General features: G+C 43.3%; 1 protein-coding gene across 4 annotated transcripts in view; it reads right to left on the bottom strand.

Annotated features, from left to right (window-relative positions):
* Positions 1–24,420, bottom strand: part of ACIN1 (apoptotic chromatin condensation inducer 1) — a 138,852-nt gene that overhangs the window by 92,836 nt on the left and 21,596 nt on the right. For all 4 annotated transcript variants that reach the window (XM_075828936.1, XM_075828935.1, XM_075828938.1 and 1 more), the window contains exons 2-3: positions 23,232–23,297; positions 11,748–11,859 (exon numbers count right to left, since the gene is read on the bottom strand). In XM_075828936.1, coding sequence (XP_075685051.1) covers positions 11,748–11,859; positions 23,232–23,297 — 178 coding nt within the window. The remainder of the gene's footprint in view (positions 1–11,747; positions 11,860–23,231; positions 23,298–24,420) is intronic.

The raw sequence follows: 24,420 nt of genomic DNA on the forward strand, positions 1-24,420 counted from the left end.
TAATGCCCAAGTGGGCGTACTTTTACTTTCGACCAAGTGGGCGTTGTACAGAGGAGTGCATAACGCTGACCAATCGGCATCATGCACTCCTCTCCATTCATTTACACTGCACTAGCGATATAGTTATATCACTATGTGCAGCCTCATACACAAGCCCTAACATTACTAGTGTCCTGATAATGAATACACATGAAATCCAGCCTGGACGTCATGTGTACTCAGAATTCATTTCATTTTCGTTTTTCCATCTTCATTATTTTTCCTGGATACATAGAAGCTGAATCTTGCGTTGAAACCCGAATCTGTCAGGTCAACAGGACTGACTGCTTCGGTGACAGTGGGTCCTGCGTATCTGACACATGGACACGCAGGATCTACCTGTTATTGATCACATCGAAGTTATGAACTTAGATGTGATCAATAACAGCTGGACCCTGCGTGTCAGAAACACCCAGGATACATAGAAGCTGTAGCTCAATATGTAAAATTATTTAATAAAAAGCAATTAAGTTGCATTAACCCCTTCACGACGAGCACCTGATATATCCGTTACGATGTGTGTGCTAGTTCCCACATCGTAATGGATATATCAGACACTAGTGTCTCGTGGGTACTGCTACTGTACCCATGAGATCAGCGGCAGGAGCATGTCTGTCATACACACAACTAGGCAACTGCCGGAATTGGAGAGCACTCAAATTACGGCAGTTTAACCCCTTAGATGCCGCGGTAGCTACCTGTAACCCCTTCAGCACCCCCGCGACGCGAAAACGTGCTTGGACATTAAGGCCAAAAAAGGTCTGGCCATTAAGGGGTTAAACACCATGATACTTTTTTTTTAACAAAAAAAGAAAACAAAGCGTTCAAAAGGTTTACATAGCCTTTAAGCCCTGTCTGTGGCAAGGCTTAATGACAGAGCACTGATGGCAAACCTGGATGCCTTTAATAGGCCTCCAGCAGCCATAGCAACTGATCGGCACCCCTCTATTTTATCGGAGGGGGCACAGAGGAATCCCTCTGTCTAACCGATCAGATGGACTGTGGCAACTGAGGGGGTTAAACGGTCAGGATCGGAGTCATCTCCGTTTCTGCCTCTTGCAGGTGGGTATCAGCGGTATGAAACAGCCATCATCGGTTCCGTATGGCGCGGGCTCAAATCCTCAGCCCGCACCACAGCGCACATCCGGATGTCGCTAATGGGGTTAAATGAAAAAATACTGACTTTATTGTTTTTTTTTACTTTGTTGTTTAATTTTTGGTGACTTTTTCCTCACATAATGGGATTTTTATTATGTATAACTTTACATAATAATGTACTTGCATATATACTAGTCTGTGTACTACAGGTACTGTACAACAAAGTACACAGGCTGATAGAGCCTACCCAAGTATGCCCCAGCAATGGGCATCATAGACAGACAGACAATAGGCCCTCGGCTGCCTAGGCATATCTAGTATGGGTAAAGATTATATCACAGGGCATTCCTTGTATGACATAATCCGCTTTGATCGTTGCATACAAGGGGTTAAACTACAAAGATCAAAAGGTTTCACTGATCGCCGTCACTACAGCAGGGCCGCTCAAGAAGTTAAAGAGACTCTGTCACCACATTATAAGTGCCCTGTCTCCTACATAAGGAGATGGGCGCTGTAATGTAGGTGACAGTAATGCTTTTTATTAAAAAAAAAACTGGTTTTTTTCACAACGTTAGGAGCGATTTTGGTTTATGCTAATGAGCTTTCTTAATGCCCAAGTGGGCGTACTTTTACTTTCGACCAAGTGGGCGTTGTACAGAGGAGTGTATGATGCTGACCAATCGGCATCATGCACTCCTCTCCATTCATTTACACTGCACTAGCGATATAGATATATCACTATGTGCAGCCTCATACACAAGCCCTAACATTACTACAGTGTCCTGATAATGAATACACATGACCATCCAGCCTGGACGTCATGTGTACTCAGAATCCTGACACTTCTGAATCTTTTTTTGTGAGATTCCGGCAAGTGAAACCAAGTCTCGTTTAGCTCCGTGATCTCGCGAGATTTCGTATCCGTTGCTGGAATCTCACAAAAAAAAAAAAAAAAAAAAGAGTCAGAAGTGTCAGGATTCTGAGTACACATGACGTCCAGGCTGGATTTCATGTTCTCCCAAAAGAGGGGAAAGATAGTCAATTACCGGAGTCTTACAGACCAATATCCTTGTTGACATCGGATGTCAAGATTTTGGCAAAGATATTGGCGCTGCGGCTGAACAGTGTGGTACAGCATGTTGTGCATGAAGACCAAATCGGGGTTCATGCCCTCCAAATCGACGGCGGTCAACCTCAGGCGGCTGTTTTTAAATCTTCAGGCGACACCGGATGAGCAAGGAGGAAGGGCGGTGCTAACGTTAGATGCCGCAAAAGCCTTCGACTGCGTAGAGTGGGGGTACTTATGGCGGGTAATAGAAAAGATGGGATTCGGCCCTAACTTCGTGAAGTGGGTACAGTTGTTGTATGTGGCCCCTACAGCCCGCATACGGGTGAATAGTGCAATGTCTGAGAAATTTTCACTGGCCCGGGGTACGCGACAGGGGTGCCCACTGTCACCATTATTATTCGCCTTGGCGGTAGAGCCACTGGCGTGCCTCATAAGACAGGAGGAACGTATAAGAGGCTTGCAATATGGGGAAATGGAGGAAAAAATGTCATTATATGCAGACGATATTTTAATATATATGACGGACACTGAGAATACACTGCAGGTAGTAATGGATACGATCACAAGGTTTGGGGAGTTCTCTGGATTAAATATTAACTGGACCAAGTCTGCTCTGATGCCACTTGATACAGTGAATATTTTAGATACTGGAGTGGGACTCCGGATTCCGATAGTCTCTGAATTTACGTACCTAGGGGTTAAGATGACGGCTAGGGTCCAAGACTACATGTCTTTGAATGTCTCACCACTGCTGCTCAAGGTGAAACATAAGGTGGATGCCTGGAACAGGCTCCCGCTCTCTGCTCTGGGGAGGAATAACCTAATCAAGATGATCCTTATGCCTCAAGTTTTGTACATTCTTCATAACTCCCCAGTATGGATACCTAAGCAATGGTTCAGACGATTGCACAATCTCTTTCGGGATCTGGTATGGAAAAAAGGGGTTCCAAGGATTAAATTGGAGAAATTGCAATTGCCCAAAGACGAAGGGGGGGTCGCGCTGCCAAATGCCTGGATATATTGCCTGGCTGCCCAGAGCCAACAATTTAAGGGATGGGAGGACACCGAGACTTGGGGTTCCAGTGCACGTTTATTGTCATATATGGGGGGAGGACTCAACCCACTAGAGGGGCTGGAAGCGCATACCTTTAAGAGATTGGCGAGTGCTAAACCAACGTTACTCCTGATACATAAAATATGGTGGCAATGCAAACAGATCCTGGGAGTGGGAATGTGCACCAAATATACTCCCCTATGGCATAATCCGGTCCTGTGGGAATTATATCAATTAGAGGGCATGCAAAAATGGGAGTCGGCAGGGGTTAGACGAATACAACACTTGTATGATGATAACGGGTTGAGATCATGTCAACAGTTGAAAGACCTATTTCTACTAGAGCACAATATGTTTTATCAATATTTGCAGATCCGTCATGCCCTACAGGCGCAGGCGCATGTGGTGGACCTGACGGTCTGTGCTCTTGGGGTCCTGGAGTATGTGGGAAGGGCCGACACGACCAAAGGCCTGATCTCAATGGCGTACAGGAGCTTGCTGTCCAAACACCTGGGAAACCCAATGGTGCTGGTAAAAGCGAAATGGGAACAGGATGTTGGTCCATTGACTGAGGAGGAGTGGGAGGAGATATTAGCATCCACATGTCACTTATCACTCAGTCTGGCGCAGAGGAGATCACAACTCTTCCTGATACATAGAGTGTATCGCACCCCGTGGGTATTAAAACAGATGGGTATTAGAGCGGATGCTAAATGTCCTAGGTGCACGGAAGAGAAGGCGGATATACTGCATATGTTTTGGTCATGTGAGGCTCTGAGGACCCTATGGGGGGAAATATTGGATCTAATAAAGCAGGTGTATGGTCGGGAATTGGCGGCAGACCCTAAAGTTATGTTGTTGGGAGCGGTGGGAGAAGTGGAGAGTGACAGAATGGCAAGCCTGGCAATTGCCAAGATATTATACCAAATGAGGAAATGCATTGCTAAACACTGGCTGGATGCGGAGCCACCAGGGATGAGGGAAATTGTAGAAATGTTGAACTATAATATCCTGATGGAGCATAAGATATTTTCTAACAGGGGCACGGAAAACAAAATTGAGAAACAATGGAGCAGATGGATGGCCTGTCCTGAGGTGCTGACACCTGAACTGAGCAGAATAAGGGCGAGAGTTGTCTGAGGAACTGGAGGTGGTAGAGTCTGGAGCAAAAAGGGGTGGTGGGGAAATTGGATAAGAGAAATGTGCTCTGACCAGGAATGGTACTAGAAACAAAGGGCGGAGATATAGTGGGGGGCCGTGCGGGGAGGGGGGAAAGGGGGGAAGTTGGGGATTTTCTGATATGCTGTCATTATTGTATACGATGTTGGAAAATTGAAATGTGAATGTGACTGTGTTATTTCATTTCTGTGTTCGTATCAATAAAATTGATTTGATTTAAAAAAAGAAAGCTCATTAGCATAAACCAAAATCGCTCCTAACGTTGTGAAAAAAGATAGTTTTTTTTAATAAAAAGCATTACTGTGACCAACATTACAGCGCCCATCTCCTTATGTAGGAGACAGGGCACTTATAATGTGGTGACAGAGCCTCTTTAAATAATAAAGGCTAACCACACCTTTGGACTGATTTTTTTTACATTTTATTCTATTGTTAACATGCTCCCTAAATAACAAAAAAAAATAATGAAAAACTACTTTCTAATTAGTCTTTATTGAAAATGTTCTACCAATTTGCTGCTGCCGAGTCTCTGCAACGCCTTTACATAGCTGGCTGTGGTGCTGCTTCTGACAGATCTATCCAAGAGCACACCGCTCCTAGATGCTGCTGGCTCAGGACTGACGTCATCTGCGCTCTCCTCTCCTTCTTACTTTTCTCAGTTCGAGATACCAGCATGGAGGGGGGGGGGGGTACACAGTAGAGTAAACGGTACTAGGCCAGGGCTACACAGACCTTTTGTAGTGCTACTGATTTTAACTATTGAGTGACAGCTGCAGTCCAAGATAGCGCACAATTCAATGTACTCATTTGGACTTCAGCTGTAGCTGAATAGTTGAAATCAATCAGTAGCAGTACAAAAGGTCTAGGTGTAGCCTGGCCTTAGAGAGGGAGGTGAGCACCCATAGTCTACAGGTGGTTAGAGAGGGAGGAGAGAACCACCTGCAGAATCTTTCAGCAGAAAAGATCACACACAGGCTGCTTCAATGTAGGTTAAGGCCCTGTTCACACACAGTTCTTTGCAGGTGGAAAAATCTGCCTCAAAATTCCTTCAGGCATTTTGAAGCAAATTTTGGCCTGCCTGCACGTGGTTTGCACGTGGCAAAAAAACGCAGCAAAAACAGCTTTCTCTGCCTCCCATCAATGAAAATAGGGCATGTCGTTTCTTTTCTCCGCTCGCGGGAGAAAAACGCCACCACCTCCCATTGAAATCAATTTGATCGATTTTGGTCATTTTTTTGGGCTGTTTCCGCGTCAAAATACTCCGTGTGAACAGGGCCTAAGAGGAGAGAAACTGGGGCAGAATCTGCAGGGTTAGGGTATGTTCACACAGCTTATTATCAGCCGTTTTTCGGGCCGCAAACAGACGAAAAATCGGAAGCAGAAAGCGGCGCTCTGTTCCGATGGGCCTTTTTTTTACGCGGCCGTTGTGAAAAACAGATGTGAAAAAGAAATGCAGGTCACATCTTGGGCCATTTTTGGAGCTGTTTTTCATAGACTATTGAAAATAGCTCCAAAAACGGCCATAAAAAACGTCTGAAAATCAGGAGCTGTTTTCCCTTGAAAACAGCTCCGTGTTTTCAGACGTTTTTGCATTTGGGTGTGAACATACCCTAAGGAGGGAGAGATCACACAGGCAGCATCAGTGTACAAGAAGAGGAAAGAAGCCACGACAGAATATGCATTGGGAAGGGAGAGATCACACAAGCAGCGTCAGGAGACACAGACAGACACACAGAGAACAGATTTCACACATACACACAGGCAGCATCAGTGTACAGTATATTATACAGGGGCTGTATTAGGCCAAGTTCACATCTGCGTCAGAAGCTCCGTAAGGAGCTTCAGATCCTGTCAAATATGCCGAACGAAAGAGCGCATAATGCTATGCTATTTTTTCCAACAAAACAGACTCACTAACGGAGACCCGACGGAACTTATTAAAGAGGCTCTGTCACCAGATGATCAAATCCCTATCTCCTATTGCATGTGATCGGCGCTGCAATGTAGAGAACAGTAAAGTTTTTTGTTTTTTTGAAAAACGATCATTTTTGGCCAAGTTATGAGCTGTTTTATATTTATGCAAATGAGCCTTTCTAATGGACAACTGGGCGTGTTTTCTCTTATGTCCAAGTGGGCGTGTATTGTGTGTACATCTGGGCGTGTTTACTTGTTTTACTAGTGGGCGTTGTGAATAGAAGTGTATGATGCTGACATATGATGCTGACAAACACTTCTATTCACAACATCCAGCTAGTAAAACAAGTAAACACGCCCAGATGTTACACGCACAATACACGCCCAGTTGGACATAAGAGAAAACACGCCCAGTTGTCCATTAGAAAGGCTCATTTGCATAAATATAAAACTGCTCATAAATGATCGTTTTAAAAAAAACAAAAAAAAACGTTACTGTTATCTACATTGCAGCGCCGATCACATGCAATAGGAGATAGGGATTTGATAATCTGGTGACAGCCTCTTTAAAGGAAAGGTGTCACGAAAAAAAAATTTTTTATATCAATTTGCATTTAGTGTTTTATTATAAAATCTTTTATTTATGTGTGTTTGTTTTTGACTTTTTTCTTTTTTCTAACTTTTACTTCACTATGGGGGCTGCCATTTTGTTTTTCATCTCTGTATGTGTCGATTAACGACACATACAAAGATGGAATACGGCAGCTACAATGCATAGGAGTCAATGAACGGGAGCCGTCCCATTGACTTTGCACTATGGCTCTGTCCTGCGCAGACGCAGGTCAGAGTCACACAGAGCAGAGCAGCTGTTTGCAGGGAGAGAGCAGGTGCCATCTTGAAGACCAGCTGCACTGCAGGTAAGATGTGTGTCTCTGCATGTCCCACTCTCTACCTCACAGACCCCCACTCTCGTGACCCCCGACGGGCCCCCCTCCCTCCCTTGTGTGAAGGACACACGATGAAATTGTACTGGGAAAGCCCTGAACGATAAATCTCTCTAGTTGTGCTGAGACTGTTTGGGAATGTGACTAATGAACCTCTCAGTCTCAGGACAACTAGAGAGATTTATCGTTCAGGGGTCTGGGAAAGCTGGGTGACCACCATTACCCCTCCTACTGGAGTGTGAGAGGTTCATTAGTCACATCCCCAAACACACTCCAGTAGGAGTAATGGTGGTCACCCAGCTTTCCCAGACCCCTGAATGATAAATCTCTCTAGTTGTGCTGAGACTCAGAGGTTCATTAGTCACATCCCCAAACAGTCTCAGGACAACTAGAGAAATTTACCGTTCAGGGGTCTGGGAAAGCTGGGTGACCACCATTACCCCTCCTACTGGAGTGTGAAGAGGTTCATTAGTCACATCCCTAAACACTCCAGTATGAGGGGTAATGGTGGTTACCCAGCTTTCTCAGACGCAGATATAACCAGGAAAGGGCTGGATGGACGGGCTGAGGGTGCACAGGGTTTTTGGTGATCCCCCTCTGTCATGTGATCGGACCTAGGTTACCGGTTCATCAGACGGGGTTCATGTGACTATAACTCTGTCCATAACAAGAGACAGTGCACTCAGGACAAGCCCTGCCCTCATGCCGTAGTTGTGTGGTTCTGTCTGCGGTGATGGCGGTGGGTGGCTCTGATACCCGCCTCCCCCGTCGGGTCATCTCAGGACAGAAGGGGTGTCCGGATTGGAGACACAGCGCCGCACCTGTCCTCAGGTTTTGTCTGGTATTGCAGTTCACCTCCATTGAAGTGAATAGGACAGAGCTGTAATAACACACACGACCTGAGGACAGGTGCGGCACCATGTTTTCCTGGACGACCCCTTTAAGACTTTTCCCGTGTGTGTGTGTGGCAGAGCGGAGTGTGCACGGGCGCCGCTGATACTTCATAGCCGCTTATCCGCTGTTTTGAAGAATCAGCGGCGAGAACACACACACACACACAATCAAGTGTAATCAAGCGTTTTTTATGTGGTTTTTTTGCACGTAAAATGTGCAAAAAAAAAAAACATGTCAAATACATGGCGTGTGAAACGGTCAACTGAAAAGTCATTCACTTCACTTTCATCATTCTAAGGCTGGGTTCACACGACCTATTTTCAGGCGTAAACGAGGTGTTTTACGCCTCGATTTACGCCTGAAAAGACGGCTCCAATACGTCGGCAAACATCTGCCCATTCATTTGACGGCACGTAAAATAACAGCCTCGGCAAAGAAGTGCAGGACACTGCTTGGGACGTAATTTGAGCCGTTTTTCATTTGAAGAACAGCTCCAAATTACGGCTGTAATTGACGCCTCGCAAAACGCGAGTACGAGAAATTACGTCTGAAATGACGGAGCTGTTTTCTCCTGAAAACAGCTCCGTCATTTCAGACGTAAATGCAGTTAGTGTGTGCACATACCCTAAGGGTATGTTCACACACAATGTTTTCAGCTGAAAAATCGGAAGCAGAACGCCTACAAGCATCTGCCCATTGGTTTCAATGGGAAATACGGCGTTCTGTTCCGACAGGGCGTTTTTTACGTGGTAGTTTTCCAAAAACGGCACGTAATAAGACGCCCGACCAAAATGAAGTGCACATCACTTCTTGGGACGTTTTTGGAGCCGTTTTTCATTGACTTTATAGAAAAACAGCTCCAAAAACGGCCGTTAAAAAACGCGAGTTTGATTAAAAAATGGCTGAAAATCAGGAGCGGTTTTCCCTTTGTTTAGTAAGCGTGTGAACATACACTTAGCCTTTTGGTGTGTCCTAGAACTTCTTCCAGCTGCAGAATCACACCCAATATGGCTGCCGGACACTGCTTAGCAATTTGAAGACACCTTTACCTGGCTTGTGAGAGGGGGGGGTGAGGTTCCCTCCCACATTTACAGCAGCTGTGAGTCAGGTTGCTTTGCCTTATTTAGAAAGTATAGTTTGTAATTGGATTGAGAATTGGCTCAAGGACCGTATCCAGAGAGTTGTGGTCAATGATTCCTACTCTGAATGGTCCCCGGTTATAAGTGGTGTACCCCAGGGTTCAGTGCTGGGACCACTATTATTCAACTTATTTATTAATGATATAGAGGATGGGATTAATAGCACTATTTCTATTTTTGCAGAGGACACCAAGCTATGCAATATAGTTCAGACTATGGAAGATGTTTGTGAATTGCAGGCAGATTTAAACAAACTAAGTGTTTGGGCGTCCACTTGGCAGATGAAGTTTAATGTAGATAAATGTAAAGTTATGCATCTGGGTACGAAAAACCTGCAAGCATCATATGTCCTAGGGGGAGCTACACTGGGGGAGTCAATTGTTGAGAAGGATCTGGGTGTACTTGTAAATCATAAACTAAATTTCAGCATGCAGTGTCAATCAGCTGCTTCAAAGGCCAGCAAAATATTGTCGTGTATAAAAAGAGGCATGGACTCGCGGGACAGGGATGTAATATTGCCACTTTACAAAGCATTAGTGAGGCCTCATCTAGAATATGCAGTTCAGTTCTGGGCTCCAGTTCATAGAAAGGATGCCCTGGAGTTGGAAAAAATACAAAGAAGAGCAACGAAGCTAATAAGGGGCATGGAGAATCTAAAGTTATGAGGAAAGATTAAAAGAACTAAACCTATTTAGCCTTGAAAAAAGACGACTAAGGGGGGACATGATTAACTTATATAAATATATGAATGGCGCATACAAAAAATATGGTGAAATCCTGTTCCATGTAAAACCCCCTCAAAAAACAAGGGGGCACTCCCTCCGTCTGGAGAAAAAAAGGTTCAACCTGCAGAGGCGACAAGCCTTCTTTACTGTGAGAACTGTGAATCTATGGAATAGCCTACCGCAGGAGCTGGTCACAGCAGGGACAGTAGATGGCTTTAAAAAAGGCTTAGATAATTTCCTAGAACAAAAAAATATTAACTGCTATGTGTAGACATTTTTTACTTCCCCTTTCCCAACCCTTGGTTGAACTTGATGGACATGTGTCTTTTTTCAACCGTACAAACTATGTAACTATATATGTCAAATTATTATTTAATTTTTAATACTTTCCACCACACGAAAAAAAAAAAAAATACAGCAAAAAACTTAAAATATATAATAGAAATAAGTAACGACACTTAAAAAAAAAGGTTTAATTTGCGACACATTCCCTTTAAAGTCAATGTGCTTCATCGGGAACCGTTTGTGTCCATCAATCAACGGCTACTTTTTTTTTCCCTTTTTCGGTTTTGATAACGGGACAAGAAATGAAAAAAGGAATGCAGATTAAAACACAGCCTTAGGCGAAATTCACACGAGCGTGTGCGTTTTGCGCACACGAAAAAATTTCAGCGTTTTGCGCACGTTGCAGTTCCGTGTGTCATAAGTGTTTGCTGCGTGGCTGTGTGATTTTCACACATATGCCATTCTTATGACACGCGGTTTCGATGCTTAGAAACTGCAATGAATGTGGTGCTTCCATGTGCTGTGCGCGATTTTCATGCACCCATTGACTTCAATGGGTGCGTGATGGACGAAAACCGCTCAAGTATAGGACATGTCGTGAGTTTTACGCAGTGGATACACGCTGCATGAAAATCACGGAATGTCTGAACGGCCCCATTGACTTACATAAGTCCATGTGACGCACGTGATTTTCACACGCGTATCACGAACGTTAAATACGCTCGTGTAAATAAGGCCTTAGGCTACATTCACATGTTGCATATTTTGGTGCGGAAAATACGCACCAATGCCGCAGGAAATTCACAGGTAAATACCGCCCCTAAACGCTCATTTTTCTATGCGTTTTTGGGTGCGGTTTCTACGTGTTGATACGGAAATCTGTGTGTTTTCATGCTGCGGGTGTTCGGTGCGTTTTTCCTTAGAACTAGGCAGATCCAATTCGCAAGCGGAAACGCAAGATAAATTCACATGCTGCGGATTCTAAAATACGCACCACAGGTCAATTTACGTACCAAAAACTACCTGCAGCGTGTACAGGAGATGTCCTACGGATAGGGGGTAACTTTTTGTGACTGGAGTACCCCTTTAAGGTAACCACGAACATATGAAAAATCAGTTTTTATGTCAAAAGGTGTCCATAGTGTTTAAATCCTAGATGTTCATAGTATATAAAAAAAATAATTATATAAAATTAAATATTGTAGACCTGGACAACTCCTTTAAAACGTAGTCTACATTTACATTAGAGAACTGCATTAACAGCCACAGAGAACTCTATACATTACTTCTGGTACAAAACAAACCGGAGTTCCGCAATGAAAAGGAAGCAGGTACACCAGAAGATTGCCTGTACGATGCTGCCTCTCTTCCTTTGCAGATCACAAGATAAAACAATTAGAACTGTACCTTCTGTTTCTTGAGCCTCCCGAGCTTCTTTCTGTAGACGCTGCCTGAGCAGCTCCTGCTGTTTTTCCAAGTACTGCTTTATAAAACTGTTTTGTCCCATTTCTTCCCCCATCTGCAGGGAAAATATATATTCAGATTTTGTGCTTATATAAAAGAGGACAACAAGTTATGAAACTTTGCAATAAACATTAGTTTCCCATTGTATACATTGTGGTTCCAGAGCCAAGATCGTATAAGCTAAATTAGAAAACAGAAGGAGCGCAGTAACCATATTATCGTGGTTTCCTTTATTGGTCACCCACGTGTAGCGTTTCGGATCAGCCTTTTTACCATCCTCTCCAGTGAGATGGATGTACAAACCTGAGGGGCCTGGAAAGCAGCAATATGGACTAAGCAATCCCCCTCCGTTTCTTGAACTGTGGACAGTCCAAGCCCCCAAAAATGCTGTAAATAGTCCAAATAAATATATGTTAGGGTGTGTTCACATTAGCGTCGGGCTTCCATTCAACCTTCCCGTCAGAGGAACCGATGAACAGAAAGCCAAACAGAAACCATAGCTTCCGTTTGCATTACCATTGATTTCAATGGTAATGCTTCCGTTGCAGTTGGTTTCCGTTCCAAAAGGTTTCAGTTTTTCTTCGCAAAATCAATAGCGAAGTAGACTACACTATTGTTTCCACGGAAAAACAAACCTTACAGAACGGAAACCAACTGCAACGGAATCATTACCATTGAAATCAATGGTAATGCAAACGGAAGCTATGGTTTCCACTTGTCTTTCCGTTGATGGGTTCCTCCGACGGAAAGGTTGAACGGAACTCCGACACTGATGTGAACAGGCCCTTATAGAAGTTAGGCAAGAGTCCACCACTTGCTGAAACTTTTACTATGCCCTCTTACGCATCATGCCCACAGTAGGGAAAATTTGTAGATGGCACCCAAGCTTCTGAACAAGCCTTTGGTTTTACACAACAAAATATATGGATACTAACAAACAAAGTTCAGCTCTACGATTCACCTACTCTTAGAAGCACTTATTTAGACCAACATTATTGCCAATGAAGCAGGCCACACTGGCGAAGAGTCCCTCAGTTGTTGGTGAGGCGTAGCTGGAGAGGCAGTTTGGACAGAAGTGATTATATACTGGCGGCCTTTCTATGGCTGCACCAATTTCTGGTTTGGCAACATAGCGGACTCCTTTTGTGATTATTACAATGTACTACTGGGTTTAGGAGACAAATTTGAAGATAAAATTAACTGGTTGCCGACACAGGACGAGAATGCTCATCCTGAGCCGCGGGTAGGCGGGCGCATTAGGACGAGCATTCTCGTCCTGCGTGACAGCCAGTGTCCCCGCGCGATCATAATAAACATGCTGAACCACAAATGTGCAAGATAATATCTATACCCCAATGAGGGGAAACATCTATATATATTTGCTTGGTGAACCTATAAGCGGGTACAGCACTGACCACTCATCGTCACAAGCAGTACGGTCCTTTATATTCTTGTGTGGTCACCGTCCAGGTTTACTAGTTGCACAGAATACATTTATACGGCTATTGTATTGTATTATTTTGATGTTGGCTCATATTGTCCCATTTGGAAACCTATTTGAGATTTCTGTCTGTGGTTTGCTTCCGGTTTCATTTTTACAGGTTTGCGGATTCTGTTTTTTAAATGGTTTTATATTTTGTATGTAGTGTATAATAAAGTTTGGTCTTTTCATTCCCGTTTTTTCGTATCCCTTTCTTATTTTGGATGTGCGTAATTTTGTACATGTGCCTTTTCCGCTCTCCTAGTATGCATATTTTTTGCAGGTTACTGCAGATTTCTTTCATACATCGTGGTGCCCATACATCCCCATCTTTTCCATATACTTATTAGGCCTGATCAGTTCTCCCCTCTTTGAGCCAGAATAGAGAGCCGCTCTGTAAAAACATCTCCCATTGTGGCGGAGCCAGCCCGTCCAAACGTTACCTAGTCAGTCATTCATTTAAATGGTTGCCATGTAATGCTAGATTTCACCAGCAGCGGCCACAACAGGGTTATCTTGGTAAGGATTTTTTGGGTCATTAACCCCTTCCCACAGCAGCCACTTTTGGACAAAACGACAGAGCCCCATTTATAAAATCTGACGTGTCAATTTATGTGGTAATAACTTTGGAGTGCTTTCCCCAATCCAAGCGATTCTAAGCTTGTTTTCTCATGACACTTTGGACTTTATGTCAGGGGTAACATTTGGTTGATAAATTCATTCCTTATTTGTGAAAAACACCAACATTTTGAGAAAATGTGCAAAAGTTTGCATTTTTCGAAATATGAATGTATCTTATTGTAAGACAGATAGTAATACCACACAAAATAGTTACTAGTTCAAATTTCCGACATGTCTACTTTAGATTGGCATTATTTTTTGAACGTCCTATTATTTTTCTAGGACGTTACAAGGCTTTGAACTTTAGCAGCAATTTCTCACATTTTAAAGAAAATTTCAAGAACTGGCTATTTTTACAGGGGCCAGTTCAGTTCTGAAGTGGCTCTGAGGGCCTTATATATTGGAAAGTGCAAATAAATCACCCCAGTTTACAAACTGCACCCCTCAAAGTATTCAAAACAGCATTCAGAAAGTTTCTTAACCCTTTAGGCGTTTCACAGGAATTAATGCAAGGTATGCAACACAAAACACAAGCGGGTATGTATGTAAGGCAAAAAATATACCATAGAATCACTATGTATACCACAAAAATATATTTATATATTTTATTCAGAGCAAATACACCACATAAATGATTAAAAACACTTAAGATAGCATAAACATGCTAAACAAATCACTTGGGGGTTGCCACCCTGATAAGTGGCCAACAAGAAAAGCCCCCACACTCCCACCTAATCCCCTCAACATGCGTTCCTAATATTTAAGCATGAATCAGAGAAAATGTTGCATCAACCCATCTGCATGAAAACCGCATAGTTACGTGATAGCCGGAGAGGGGAAGAGGGAACTGAATGCCCCACGCGTATCGCCACAAATGTGGCTTCCTCAGGGGTTATTTCTGTAATGAAGTGTATTCTTGATATATAAAGACATGAAGTAGATTATAATTATTCTAAAATCTGTGCACAGTCAGGCACACTTACCCATCTCTCTCCCCCGGCGGGCGCCATGATGCCACGAGAAGCGGCGTCTGCTCGTGTGTGTGGTGCGCATGCGCAGCACAACAAGCATGGCTGGGAAGGCAGCTGCCGTCTGCGCACCCAGGCTGGAGAAGCCTGCGGACGTGCAGAACGGAGGAATTAAAGCAAGGTGGACAGGAAATGTACAAATGTAATTTTTTTGGCAGAAATTCCATTTTAATCTATTTTTTTTCTGTAATCCTGAAGGTTCTACCAGAGAAACACAACTCAATATATATTGCCCAGATTGTAATGTTTCTAGGAACATCCCGCATGTGGCCCTAGTGTGATAATGGATTGAAACACAGGCCTCAGAAGCAAAGAAGCACCTAGAGTATTTTAGGGCCTATTTTTTTTTTAAGATTACATTTTAGGCACCATGTCAGGTTTGAAGAGGTCTTGTGGTGCCTAAACAGTGGAAACCCACAAAAGTGACCCCATTTTGGAAATTACACCGAAAAAGGAATTTGTCTAGGGGTGTAGTGAGCATTTTAATCCCCTCAGTTGTTTCATAGATTTTATTAGAATTGGGCAGTGAAAATATATATATTTTTTTCCCAATAAGATTTAGCTTAAAAAAAGAAAAAAAATTTAAGTTTCCCAACAAATAAAAGGAGAAAAAGCACCCCAACTTTATCTATTTGTAGAGCAACTTCTCAAGGGTACGGAAATACCCCAGATGTGGTCATAAACTACTGTTTGGACACACGGCAGGGCTCAGAAGGGAAGGAGCGCCATTTGGAGTGCATATTTTGATCGTTCTCATCTCTCATGACACATTTGAAGAGCTCCTGAGGTATCTGTATAGTGGAAACCCCTAACAAATTACCACATTTTGAAAACTACACCCCTCAAGGGATTTTTCTAGTGGTAGAGTGAGCATTTTGACCCCACACATGTTTCATACAGTGGACCGTAAAAAAAGAAAAATTACATTTAAAAAAAAAAAAGAAAAATATTACTTTAGCCCCAAATTTATCATTTTCTCAAGGGGTTAAAAGAGAAAAAGCACCCGCAGTTTGTTACACAATTTCTCCTGAATATGGAGATACCCCATATGTGGCCATAAGCTGCTGTTTTGGCACACGGCAGGGCTCATAAGGGAAGGAGTGCGGTTTGGCTTTTGGTGGACAGATTTTTCTGAAATCGTTTTCAGAGGCCATGGTGCATTTGCAGAGCCCATACCAGTACAATGGAATCCCCCCAATAGTAACCCCATTTTTTAAACTACACCCCTCAAAGAATTAATCTAGGGGTGTTGTGTTTATTTTTGACCCCAAAAGGTGTTTCATGGAATTTATTAGAATTGGGCCATCAAAACAAAAAATTTTATTTCTCCAATAATTTGTAGGGGTAATAGGAGAAATATCACCCCACAATTTGTTACACAATTTCTCCCGAGTACAGCAATGCCTCTTATGTGGTGATAAACTGCTGTTTGAGCACATGGCAGGGCTCAGAAGGGAAAGAGCACTATGCAAAATTTGAGGCCTACTGTGGTGGCATTTACTGCCCTGTGTCATGAAAACAGAGGCCCTGGGGTGTCAAAATATTAGAAACCCCAGAAAAGTGACCCCATTTTGGAAACTAATCCCCTCAAATAATTCATCTAGCGGTATAGTGAGAAATCTTAGATTGTAATGTAACACCCTTCAAGGTATTCATCTAGAGGCATAGTGAGAAATTTTATATTGTGAAGTGACAGCCCTCTAGGTATTCATCTAGGGGTATAGTAAGAATTTTTAATTTGCACAGTAACTGAGGACAACCTGGAAAACCCACAATAGAGGGAGAGGGAATGACAGGTCCCACTACCAACCAGCCCAAAAAATAAACTTATCGATGGCCTCAGCAAATTTTTTTTAAATAAATAGTGTTGGAGACAACCAATCTCATCTGGATTTATTCTTCTCACCCAGATTTGCAACCTAGATGAGAAAGACACTCCCTCTGGTTCCTGGTATAGTGAGAATTTTTAGTTTTGTTTTCTTTTGTACAAATTTTAAATGAGAAAATTTGAAATGGGGCTGGTCAGCAAAAAAAATATAAAATAATTTGAAGCTCACCAATGACTCATCCACCGAAATATTTTGTTGGGGGGCATAAACTTATGAAAAACTTTGGGAGTAGTGGGCAATTAATGGTCTTATTTTCTAGAGCCTATCAAAATTTGGGTCCTGTGGGGTTGGGCAGTGACTATCATCTATGTAGTGCAGGAATTTTAGGGTGGCTTCAAAACGCATCCTTGTCATTACTGTACAGTAAAGGGGGGTGTTGTATAAAATGTCAGGGGACCAATAGTCTCTAATACTGAGACCAAAGCTTATAAATAAGCCCCAAAAACTTCCCCAATTCCACTGCATTTGTGGGGGTCCAATTCTTTTTTTTTTTTTTTTTTTTATTAGTTTTATTCAACATATTACAAATAAAGTATTTATAGCAATTGGAGGATACATCATGACAACAGTAATATCAGCAGATAAACTAGTCAATGATGACATGTACATATATAGAAAATATGAGCAGTTCATCCAATTGCAAATCTACATAAGAGAAGTTTAGTGAATAAAAGGGAGTAAAAACAGTCTATAAAACTGAAAATAGACATTTTAACAGAACAGAGTGCCTATGCCATAGTCTTTGCCATATATAATAGGTATATGTCAGGTCATCAACATATTAAGAAATGAGGGTTAAGTTGTAGAAAGAGAGTCCTCAGTAGAAACCTCAACCATTGACCGCAAATTTGGTTACATTTATCAGGGCAGCCCCGATGATGGTATACTAAGTGTTCATAGGAAAGGACAGTAGTGACAAGTGTTTTCCATGCCGATAGCAATGGTGGAGTATCTGCCATCCAGTGTATAGCTATTGTTGTTCTAGCTAAAAAAAACACAAGTGTGATGTGTCCAGTGTTCCTCATTTAGAAGACCTAGCAAGGCAACTTTCAGGATGAATGGTAAAGGAGAGGATATCAATGGTATAATAGTGTCATACACCCGTCTCCAAAAAGCTGATACAAATGGACATTCCCAAATGAGGTGCCACAAGTCCGCCTCTGGTTGGGAACATCTATGGCAATCAGATGTGGGAATTCTACCCATCCGATGTAGGGGTATAGGAGTGAGATAGGTCTGGTGTATATTATATAACTGAATAAGTCTATTATTGATTGCCAGAGAAACTGATAAATGTGAACTTAACATGTCCTCTATATCATCAGTGGGAAGATCTGGTATTTGTGTTTTCCACTTATCAAGTACGGGAAGTGGAGTGGAATTTATTCTGGCGGAGAGCAAATGGGTAGATAAGGCCGATATGAGACCTTTGGGGCCCCGAGATTTCAGTATGCCAATAATGGGGTATTTAGGTATAGTTGTTGTGTTAGGCGGGAAATTGTATCTGTAGGGCATGGAGAAGTGGTAAGTATCTATACCATTGTAGCCCTGAGATGTGGTAAGTATCTTGCAGCTGTGTAAACGTAAGAAATTAACCATTGTCATAAATATCACCAAGTCGGACAATGCCCAGGTCTTATCAGACCTGAGAGTCCGCCAGCATTTGAATGGAGGGCAAGGTAGGATTGATTGTGCCACAAATTAAGGGTGTCTCTATAGGCAAGTATGTTTTTAGATGTACACCAAATTGCTAATGCCACAGTGTATAAAGGAAGTAAAGTAGTATGCTTAGTGAATTCATTCTAAGAAGCGGATCAAGCTATGACCCTCTACTAGAGATGCCAATAGTCCGCATCAGAAAGAGGAGTATCTCGTACCCAATATCGTATATTGCGGATTTGACCAGCCATGTAATATAAAAGAAAGTCCGACAAAGCAACGCCTCCAGCAGTTTTAGGGCGTTGTAAGTTATTTAACTTAAGTTTTGACCTGGACGAACCCCATATAAATGTAGTAACTAAGGAATTAAGGGATCGGAAGAACGGCATAGGCACTGTGACAGGCATATGTTGCAATACGTACGTACATTTAGGCTGTACTACCATTTTAAGCAAATTTATGCGGCCTGCCACGGATAGCGGTAATTTGGACCATGACCAAAATGTATCCCCTATCTGTCCTAGTAATGGGACAATAGAAACCATACAGGCATGTGTATGACCGAGAACCATATGAATCCCAAGGTATTTGAATCGGGAAACTGTTTCAAGACCATATTGCAATAGTAATAGGTCAGGAATGGGATTTCTGCCAATTTACCCTTAGTCCCGAATATTGTGAGAAAGTATTGAGTGACTGCACAGCTAGGTGGAATGATTCAGCGGGATTTCTCAAAAAAAGGACTATATCATAGGCATATAGGCCCAATACAATAATTTTATCCTTCAATTGTATGGCAGTGATTTCTGGTGTGGATCGGAGTCTGATTGCTATCACTTCTATGGCTATGGCAAATAAAGCCGGAGATAGGGGACATCCCTGTCTTGTGCCACGGGACAGAGAAACAGGGACGCTATTAACAACCAAATTGGCCTCGGGGAATTCATATATTAGTCGGATCCACATTTGAAACTGGGGACCAAAGCCAAAACGTGTCAAACAGGCCCATAGTATTGACCACTCAACCGAGTCGAATGCATTTATTGTGTCCAAACAGGTAATCGCCCATGGCAGATCATGTGCCCTGCCCAAATATATAATAGTTTGAACCTTCCTGATATTTATAATGGTGGACTTCTCTGGCATAAACACAGTCTGATCGGAGTGGATTTTAGAGAGGATGATCTAGTTTAAAATCTTGACAAAGATACTAGCCAAAAGATTATAGTCTACATTGACCAGCGATATGGGTCTATACGAGCCACATTCAAGGGGGTCTTTGTCAGGTTTCAGTAGCACTATAATGGTGGAATCATAGAATGTAGAGGGAAAGGAGTGTGAGGCTCGATTAAGGGTATCTAGTAGGAGTGGGGCTATCGTAACCATATACCTCCTATATATTTGTATCGGGAGGCCATTGGGGCCAGGAGATTTATTCAAGGCCATATCTCATATTGTGTCTTGAACCTCTTCCAGAGTAAATGGGGCATCTAATCTGGAAATTTGCACGGACAAGAGAGTCGGGAATGTGAGATCTTGCAAATACGCTAAAACATCAGCTACAGAATAAACAGTAGAGGAGCTATATAACTCAACATAATTCCTAAATCTGGATGTAATCTTTTCAGCCTCTGTCAATATGGTCCCATCAGAGTCCCGGATTTTTCAGGACTGAGTTACTACCATTTTCCGGTTTAAAGGAACAGTGTCATCACAAATTATTTTTTTATATGTTAAAGATGTTAGTGCTTTATTAAAAACGTTTATATTCTTGTGTTTGTGTTTTACTTTTTCTTATTTTTACACTTTTTCTTCCCTATGGGGGCTGCCATTTTTTGTTCCATTTCTGTCTGTGTCGATTAACGACACATACAGACATGGAATACGGCAGCCACAGTCCCATAGGGACTGCGAACGGCTCCCGTCCCATTGACTTCAGTGTACGGCGTCTGTGTGGGAACTGCGCATGCGCCGCTCCCACACAGTCCAATTCGAAATTGGCGCCGTCCGGCGCCATTTTCCTGTGGACCGGAAGTCGCGGCCGGACAGTAATATTACTACTTCCGGTCGCGGCTTCCGGATTTGTGCACTTGGACCAGCGGCAGCAAACGGAGCGGACGGGCCGGAGGGAGCCGCGGCGGCAGGAGCAGGTAAGAGATTTCAATGTATGTTCGTGTTTGTGTGTGTTTACTACTGTATGTAAACCTACTACACTGTGTGTTAGCTCAAAAAATGGCGACACACAGCGTAGGAGGTTACACCGTTCAAACCCCTCGTTTATCCCGGCACTAGCCAGGATAAAGGAGGGGGGGATGCTGAGAGCTCACTAGAGCGAGGGCTTTTAACCCATTGTTGCAATGCTGCAATTTTGGGAATAGCTCCATCTAGTGACCAAAAATGGGTAGTATTATAAATTAGAATTAATTTATAATATTTCCTGACTATTTCCTGACTCGTGAAAAAAATAAAAAAAATTTGAACAATGTTTAATCACCCACACACTAAATGTTTAATTTTTAAAAAAAAAACATGTTTTTCTGGCAACACATTCCCTTTAAGCAAGTGAGCTAATAACTGACTAAATTGATTACCCATCTTAAAATAATATTGACATGTAAAGAATAATTTACGTTTAGACTGAAGGTGGAGCTGTCTTTTATAAACCTGCATTAAGCTTAGCCAGTTAGTTTTGTGGGCTTCATTTGGGTCAGTAATGTATCGTGCTTCTGCAGCGGATACCTGATCCTCCAAATCTCATTTTAAGTCAGCAGAGGTTCTTTTAATAAAATATATGGTTGGCGTTAAAGAGGCTGTCACCACATTATAAGTGGCTTATATTGTACATAATGTGATCGGCGCTGTAATGTAGATAACAGCAGTGCTTTTTATTTAGAAAAACTTTCTATTTTCACCAAGTTATGAGCGATTTTAGATTTATGCTAATGATTTTCTTAATGCCCAACTGGGCGTGTTTTACTATTGACCAAGTGGGCGTTGTGGAGAGGAGTGTATGACGCTGACCAATCATCATACACTTCTCTCCATTCATTTAGTGAGCGCATAGTGACACGGTTGTTCACTGTGTGCGGTCACTTACTCACACATTAACGTTACTGAAGTGTCTTGACAGTGAATAGACATCACTACCAGCCAGGACGCGATGTCTATTCACAATCCCGACACTTCGGTAACGTTTGTGTGGGACTTACAGCACAGCAAGCGTAATCTCGCGAGATCTTGCTGTAAGCTGTCATTTACAGCGTGATCACGCTTGCTGTGCTGTACGTTTTTAAAAAAAAAACTATTTTTTAACACAAAATAAAACATTGCTAAGAGAACGGACCAGCGGCCCTGCTGTATTTCACGAGAGAGGATACCCTGCCTACCAGGGAAAAATCTATATGACAGGTGGCATTGCTATTTAACAGGGAACTCGGGCAGTGGGCAATCTAGGGGCACAGCAGGGCGATGGCGACCTGGTACTGCGACAAGTAAACGATGGGCAGAGATCACAACACGGAAAAAGGGCTCTGTGGGTGGCTGAACTAATGTATTTGATGACCAGTGGGCACCAAAAGTGGTGATCACTGGTCATGACGTAGGCAGATCGATGGGTTTTGGGGTTCCTTTTTCCCACTCTTAGGCCTCCTGCACACGACCGTAAAAACTCCCGTTATAACGACCCGAAATAACGGGCCCATAGACTTCTATTGGCCACGGGTACCTCCCCGTATGCTTACGAGAAGGTGCCCGTGCTGTTGAAAAAGATAGAACATGTCCTATTTCAGGCCGTAATAACGGCACGGGCAGCCCATAGAAGTCTATGGAGCTCCCGTAATGACGGATGGCTACGTGTGTGCCCCCGTCATTACGGCAGCGTTGCTAGGCGACGTCCGTAAATAGTCACTGTCCAGGGTGCTGAAAGAGTTAACTGATCGGCAGTAACTCTTTCAGCACCCTGGACAGGACGTTCCCAGGACGTTCATACTTACCCAGAACTTCCTGCTTCTTCCTCCAGTCCGGCCTCCCGGCCGTTGCCTCGGTGACACGTCCCTCTCGACATCCGGCCCGAGTTCCCTGGATGACGTTTCAGCCCATGTGACCGCTGCAGCCAATCACAGGCCAATCACAGGCTGCAGCGGTCACATGGACTGCAGCGTAATCCAGGGATGTCGGGCTGGATGTCAAGAGAGGGACGGGTTACCAAGGCAACTGCCGGGTAAGTATGAATTTCTTTTACTTTTACCTCGGAAAGGGCTGCCCCTTCTCTCTATCCTGCACTGAGAGAAGGGGCTGCCGATTAGTGCAGTGCAATTTTGCCCGTAAATACGGGTGGAATACTGGTGACACCGGAACCGTATTTACGGGCACGGGTCCGTAAATACTGGTGCAAAACGGGTCGAATACGTGTGACACCGGACCCGTATTTACGCCAGCATTTACGGGAGTGAAAAAATACGTTCGTGTGCATGAGGCCTTATTAATAGAAACCATCTCTGACAAGCTCGGACACAACTGAGCTGGTCAGAGCCGAACCATTCTGATTGGTCCTGTGCCAGCGAGTCCTGCTCGGCAACTGTCTGACAATTGCGATTGGGACGCTGTCACCGTGTCACTTAACACGGTGACAGTGTAAAGCTTGGACATGACTGTACGCCCAATTGCTGGAAAGCAGTTGCAATCGCGGGAAGGAGTCAGACACACAAATTGGCTCAGTATGGGAATGCATAATATAGCAATACATACATACCTGTGAGTTGGGTTGGTAACCAGTGTGAGGCGTAGAGTGTTTCTGCAGGTTTTCCAGCATTAGAGCCTGAAAAGATTGAAAAAGAAAAATCTCATTACAAAATAGTAGGCAAGACACGTCATATACCCAGAGAGATATATATATATATCCTCTAGGTTCCTGTCAGGGTTACACTGTGACTAGCAATCATAAGTGAATCGCAGGAATATTGAGGTGGAGGTGAGACTTCAGTTATTCCCTGAATTTGCCATGCCAGGAATTGTAGTTCAAGTTTCCACGTAGTCTTGTTTCATTAGCTGTTGAAATGGGTTATCCAACGAGAGACATTTATGGCAAATGTATTATAGTCAGAGATACGGAAACAAACGAGCAAGTGCGCTCAGCTATTTCCATAGCGGTCAGACTAAAAAGCACATCCTGCTCTCCCTGCTCCACCTTTTCTTACAAAATCTCAGTAAGGTTATATTCACCCATAGATTTGCTGCAGAAATCTTTGTGACTGTCCCATTTATCTGAAAGAGGCTTGCAGAAATCCATGTGCATGCTGCAGAAACAGCCTCATTCAGATGTATGGAATGGAGTTTCAGTCAGACATTTCTGCAACAAACCTGCCAAGTGTGTGAATACACCCTAAGGCCCCATGCACACGACAGCAAAAAACCTCTGTTTTTGCGGACCGCAACTGCGGTCCGCAAAAACTGAGCCATTCACTTTCATTGAACACTGACACCTTTCCGTAGCACTACGGAAGGGTGTCAGTGCCGTGGAAATGTTCCGGGAATTATGGAACATGTCCGTTCTTTCGCATTTTGCGGGCCGTGCTCCCATACTTTGTATGGGAGCACGGCTCGAAAATGCGGCTGTCAGTCAGCGGCCGGCCGTGCCCGCAATCGCGGGCCGTGACTGCGGGCACGGTCGTGTGCATGGGGCCTAAGGGCTCATTCAGACGAGAGTGTTTCTCTTCCATGTGCTGTGTATTGAAATCACGCACTGCACACGGACCCGTTGATATCAATGGGGCTATTCACACATGCGTGAGTTTTCACACAGCGAGTGTCCGTTGCGTGAAACTCACCGCATGTCCTATATTGGTGCATTTTCACGCACCTAAACGCCCATTGAAGTCAATGGGTGCGTGAAAAGCATAGACAGCACACGGACGACATCTGTGTGCTGTCCATGTTTCGCG

The sequence above is a fragment of the Rhinoderma darwinii genome, chromosome 1 (genome assembly GCF_050947455.1).
Source record: "Rhinoderma darwinii isolate aRhiDar2 chromosome 1, aRhiDar2.hap1, whole genome shotgun sequence".
Lineage (NCBI taxonomy): Eukaryota > Metazoa > Chordata > Amphibia > Anura > Rhinodermatidae > Rhinoderma > Rhinoderma darwinii.